General features: G+C 28.3%; 1 protein-coding gene across 1 annotated transcript; it reads left to right on the top strand.

Moving 5' to 3' along the window:
• The first annotated feature begins 919 nt into the window (after nucleotides 1-919).
• Nucleotides 920-4,593, top strand: LOC108559818 (superoxide dismutase [Cu-Zn]-like). The gene is made up of 4 exons (XM_017917179.1): nucleotides 920-1,243; nucleotides 1,309-1,506; nucleotides 1,900-2,150; nucleotides 4,365-4,593. Exons 1-4 carry the CDS (start codon nucleotides 1,193-1,195, stop codon nucleotides 4,453-4,455), a joined length of 591 nt encoding a protein of 196 aa, XP_017772668.1. The 5' UTR covers nucleotides 920-1,192; the 3' UTR covers nucleotides 4,456-4,593.
• The last annotated feature ends 1,685 nt before the right edge of the window (nucleotides 4,594-6,278 follow it).

Here is a 6,278-nt window from a genome sequence, read left to right as displayed (position 1 = left end):
ATTTTGGTATCGGCTATTGTTTTTCATACCAATTGTTTATAATATTTATCTTTTGTGATTTTGACATATGGTGATAGCTGTGTCCCACTTAAAATATATATTTTGGTATCGACTATGGTTTTTCATACCGATTGTTTATAATATTTATTCTTTGCGGTTTTAACTTAAGATGACAGCTGTCATTTTGTGTCCCACTCAAAATATGTTTTGGTATCGGCTATTGTTTTTCATACTAATTGTTTATAATATTTATCTTTTGTGGTTTTGACATAAGGTGACAGCTGTCATTTTGTGTCCCACTTAAAATGTAACAACTATTGTTTTTCATACCGATTGTTTATAACATTTATCTTTTGTGATTTTGATATAAGGAGACAGCTGTCATTTTGTGTCCCGCTTAAAATATAACGACTATTGTTTTTCATACCAATTGTTTATAATCTTTAATTTTTGCGGTTTTGACATAAGGTGACAGTTGTCATTTTGTGTCCCACTCCCACAACTCTGGTTTAGAATTTCACCCTGAATTTTTATTAGCAACAAAAATCTTTTTGTTTTCAAATATATATACTTATTAAGTAATATCATTCCTATAATAAAATAAAAATAAAGTATCCTTTTGCGTTTAACATAAAATAATTAATATTTACAATTATGTGAAATCTATTTCATTTTTTTTGTAATTTAAATATCAATAATAGTAAGTGAAAAATGTAAACTAAAATTTTGTGTATCGTTTATTTCTTGCTGCATTTTAAATGCATTTTTTAAACATTGTTGAAGAAAATAAAGAAATAACTGTAGATTGTATAGAAACCCATTCTAGTTTAACAGATTAATGGGATTCTAATTGAAAGTGAGAAAATAAACTTTCCATGCAGCAGTCTTTTGTTCGATTAATCAATGTGTTTACAAGCACAAAGAAACTATCCCACTTTGGATGATCAACGTGTAATAATACCACGTCTCGCTGCGATATTTGTTGTTATTGTGTCGACGGTTTTATAAGAACTAAACCGGTTTAATTGCATCTCGCTTTTCTGCGTGTATATAAGACGGCTTAAACGAGCTAATGTTTATTTATACGTGTGAATGAAACGAAACCGTTCGCACTTTCACTAATCCCCTTGGCCAATATAAACTATAGTAAAACACACACACGAACTTCTCTCAATCCATTGCAGATACGAGGATGATCCGAACCGCAGTATTCCTGGTCCTAGCGACAGTCGTTTTAGCCGAGGTAAGAGTAATATAATTTGAATAAATTTTAGATTTTTATAATATTTTTGTAACAAAAAAATAAAGGATTTGGCTACAGTCAAGATCACAGGATCCGATAATAAAGTCAGTGGTTTAGTTACATTCAAGAAGTCAGGAAAAGGGATTGAAATCGAAGGACAGATCGAAGGTTTAATACAGGGAAAACATGGTTTCCACATCCATCAGTTGGGTGATCTTAGCAATGGTTGCGCATCCACCAAAGGTCACTTCAATCCACATAAGGTAATTATAACAATATTAAAAAAAAAAATCCGAAAACCCAACAATCAAAATACCGACATTCTAAATCCCGACAGCGTTGTTATTACCATAAATAACAACAATTAATAATCTAATAGTATTTTAGATTATTTCTTATTGTTAAGGCCAACATTTTTGGGATTTTGGTACTGTCTGAATTATCGTTGTCGGGATTTTGATACTGTCGGAATTTGGAATGTCGGTAATTTGATTGTCGGGATTTTGATATAGATTCAAAAAAATACAATCGTCGCATTAAAATAGTTACGTAAGCCATGGAAAATGCGCGCCAATATAAACACAACCTTGAATAGTCGAATGCGAAACGCACGGTGGAAAGTTTTTGAAGTTTTCGTTATTTATTCTTGTTTGCAGAAACCGCACGGAGCTCCGGATTCCAATATCAGGCACGTCGGAGATTTAGGTAACATCGTTGCGGACGAGAACGGCGTTGCGAAAATCTCGATGTTCGACAACGTTATCTCTTTGGACGGTGATAATAACATCATTGGAAGGGCTGTCGTTGTGCACAGCGGTGAAGATGACTTAGGTCAGGGTGAAGGCAACGATACCCTTACCACCGGAAACGCGGGAGGTCGCGTTGGATGCGGTGTTATCGGAAGAGCGTAAATATCTCAACATTTTATTCTTGTACCTCTACCACATCATTAATTTATAAAACATGTTATTTAATTAAACTTACAAAAAAGATGATTGTTTTTATGTTTTATTTGTCTTATTATTATTTTTTATTTGTGTGTTGTTCTCACCTTTATTCATTCGATTCGCTTTGCTTCCTCCAGTACAACAATAACACGTAATACCATAATTTGCTTATAAACAAAAACATTTACTCACTCATCCTGCATATTGAATATCACGATCATGTTATAAATATGCGTTCTTATGTATAATGTTAAATTGACATTTGTTATGTTAGAATACAAATGATAATGATGAAAATAATCTGTGTTGAAGACAAAGTTTCCTTCAGTACAACACATAATAAATTAATTTATATTAATATAGATTCTATTGTATAATGTCAAATTGACATTTGTTACATCAGAATGCAAATAACAAATATTATTTGCTATGATTACGTTGAAGGCAATAGTACAGGGGTCGGAAAAGTGCGAGTCGCGAGCCACATGCGGCTCTTTGGCTCTTACATGTGGCAATAAATTAAATTTGAAAATGAAAACAAAATGTTTAAACGCAATTTGGTAAAAAGTATATTAACACTCGAATAATTTTTGTATTTTGCTTAGGGAGACAAGATTGACCACATTAAACGTTTGTCAAATAATTTATTAATTTTATAAGAGAGAGGTTTGGCTCTTCTATCTCAAGAGTTTGCCGACCTCAATAACACATAATGAAATATTGTTAATTTACTGCTTTTATCAACAAAACATTTACTAAATACACAATCAAATTCTAAATATACATTCTATTGTGTAATGTCAAATTGACACTTGTTACGTCAAATTGATATTTGTTACGTAATGCAAATGATATATATTATTTGATATGATTATTATGAAAATAATTTATATTGAAGGCAATGTTTCCTCTAGTAGAACAATAACACATTATCAAAATTTGTTAATTTATTGCTTTTATCAACAAAACATTTACTTTTACAAACACACAATCAAAGTCTAAATATACGTTCTATTATATAATGTCAAATTGACATTTGTTATGTCAAAATGTAAATAATAAATATTATTATATTACGGTTACGGTATTATATTACGGTTATTATGAAAATAATTTATTTTGAAGACAATGTTTCCTCTAGTACAACAATAACTCATTATCAAAAATTTGTTAATTTATGCTTCTATCAACAAAACATTTACTAAATACACAAAGTCTAAATATACGTTCTATTGTATAATGTCAAATTGACACTCGTTATATCAAATTGACATTTGTTACGTCACTGTGCAAATGATAAATAAAGTATCTATTATGAAAATCAACGTGTCTTTAATAGTTGAAAGCAATTAATTTTATTCTTTTAATTAATCATTAAAAATCTATTACTTACAGAATATTACATAAACTGATAAATATAAAAAAAATATTAAAAAAGAAAAACGAAATAACAAAAATATTTGTATCAAAGCGTAAATAATAATTTGAGAATTATTTTGATTCAATATTAAATCTTGAAAAATTCCATTCCATTAATATCGTTTTTGTTTATGTGATTATTAACTTTGTATATAACTGAACTGATAAATATAAACAAAAAAAATCATAACAAAGTGATTCAATAACTAAAATATTTACGTCAAAGCTTAATCATAATCATAACAACATCACTAATTAGAATTATAGAAATAAAATACTATATTGTTTACAAATTTCTACAATTTCCAGAATACTTTTTTTTTTAAATTATATAAAACACGATTCAGAAAATATCTTCAATTTGTTATTTTCCCGAACTGCGGTTTTTCCTTCAGCTTTAAAAATAGTTAACGACTTTAAAATTCTAAATATAAATTTGATGCGCAATTCGAAAATTTAGTGCTTGATAATCTACTCATCTGAATAACATTTTATTATTGTGTTTATTATTTTCGTCAATTCCACGAGTTTGGAATTTCCCAAAAAAAAAACTGTATATTATTTGGTTTTTGGAAAATCCCATTAATTGAGATTAAATTTAATGAAAAAAAACAATACTTAATGAATGACAGATCAATAAACTTTGACCAAAATAAAAGAATTTTCATATTTTATAATAATATATTATCAGTTTTTATTTATTTATTTACGTTGATTATCTTTTTTTTTAATTATTGTTTTGTTTTCGTTTACAGAACTGAAGGATCAAGTGTCCTGATTCAACCACTTATGCCGGCCATCTTAATAAGTTTCATTGTTGCTATGGTTACTTCAACCGTTTTGTAGATGACACAATTTTGAAGTTTCTTACTACTATTTGTTTGTTCCTTAGTAGATTTGATAAGTTATCTGAATTAGGTTAAGTTTGTCAAACTTATAGAGTATACATTATATAGTATAGAGCAGAAGTGTAAATAATTAAGAATTTAATAGTGCAATAAATAAATTATTATATTTAGTTAAGAATTAAATAAGAGTGATTAATAAATCATGTTATAATACAGTTTTCTATCCATAATTCCACGAATATATTTCTAAAAGAAAACACTTTATTACATACACTTTTTTTTATGTAAATAAACAAAAAAACCTTTTCCACGAAACGTACAAAAGTTTTCCACATATAAAACATGACTTCATACTCTTATCTTAATACGAAATCGCGTTGCATGATTTATGACGCATCAAGAGCTTAAAGAAGCCCGATTTCGTGCATCCAAAAGATTCGCCCTTAATGTGCGCGTTGTAAATTCTAATACAAATCAACCCTTAATGTCACGAAAGGCAAAGGGAACTAGCGTTGGAGTGAGCGTCAACAATGAGCGAAAAGGTGTCGTGCAGGAACGAAATTAATTTTCAATTCCGACCTTCCTTTCGGAATCTCCACAATAACGACGACATTTGCACGGAAACACTAAGCAAATTGCGTAACAAAAAGAGAAAAAACAAAGCGAGTTGCGTCATCGACCGACGTGTCTGCTATGAAAAATTTGTAACTAATTAATGGAGGATTTCATAGTTTTGAGGATGTTTTATAAGAAATTATTTATGAGCGTGGGAAAACGATTTGTAGGGTAATGAGTAATAAGTTATTACCTTTCCAGATGTTGTCTTTCCGCTGCAATTTAATCCATTTCAATTATTTATTCCATTCGTGCTGCAACAGAGACAAGTAATTACATATCATCGGTTTATATAAGTTGTATGCATATTCAAGTCTATTTTATATAAGGTAATGAAGGAATTTATTGTTTTCTGTTACATGGCAATCGAAATCCCGACGTTCGAAATACCGACAATCAAAATCCCGACTATATCGAACGTCGGGAATTCGATACAGTCGTGATTTTAATATAGTAGGGATTTCGACTGTCGGGATTATGGTTGTAATTATTTGGTGGATGAGCCGGGTACAAATAAAAACAAATTACATTTCTTATAAACAAAATAAATACATTACTTCATTAAATTTTGGTTCAAATTAACAACAAATGTTTATTCAACTTAAAAATTATATTATTTCCACTTAAAAGTCAATTGAAATTATTATGAATATTCATTTCATGGAGTAATTACGTTTTTTTTTTCAATTACGAAGACAAAGATTTGTTTAAATTGAACAATTTTCTTTGTTTATTTAATTGATTAAAAAAAAAATTGGTTAAAACTTCAATGAAACTTTTAATTGAAATCTTCATTCAATTAAGTTTATTATACCTTTTTGTTCAAATTATCAAGAAAATTCGCTTTTTTTTTAAATTATAATTTTACTTTAATTATTTTTCGTTTCAGTTCAATAAAAAAATACAATGATTAATGTATGTAATTATTAGTTTATTTTTATTTTAAAATCTTCATCTAGTTAATTGCACATAAAAGTCGAAAGATTTATTAAATTAAAAAAATGTATTACTTAACTAGCTTAATTTTCATTCATAGTTTCGTTATGAATTAAAAAAAAAATCATAATTTAAGTTTTTAATTAAATAAAGTTCATTTCACCGCCTAATTAACTCATTATTCTATTCAGTTTTTTCGTTTTAATTTAACAATTAGAACAAAATTTAGTTAATTGCTTAAAAAAATGGTTAAATGTTGAAACACAAATA

Source organism: Nicrophorus vespilloides, unplaced genomic scaffold, assembly GCF_001412225.1.
Source record: "Nicrophorus vespilloides isolate i.1.1-1 unplaced genomic scaffold, Nicve_v1.0, whole genome shotgun sequence".
Lineage (NCBI taxonomy): Eukaryota > Metazoa > Arthropoda > Insecta > Coleoptera > Silphidae > Nicrophorus > Nicrophorus vespilloides.
Note: the sequence above shows the minus strand (reverse complement) of the source record. Positions and strands in the feature narration are given on the sequence as shown.

Excerpts from the sequence above, each read along its gene's own strand:
- LOC108559818 (XM_017917179.1), top strand. The coding sequence starts at position 1,193 with ATGATCCGAACCGCAGTATTCCTGGTCCTAGCGACAGTCGTTTTAGCC. Across the intron at positions 1,244-1,308 it reads CGACAGTCGTTTTAGCCGAG|GATTTGGCTACAGTCAAGAT; the intron begins GTAAGAGTAATA and ends AAAAAAATAAAG. Across the intron at positions 2,151-4,364 it reads TGCGGTGTTATCGGAAGAGC|AACTGAAGGATCAAGTGTCC; the intron begins GTAAATATCTCA and ends TTTCGTTTACAG.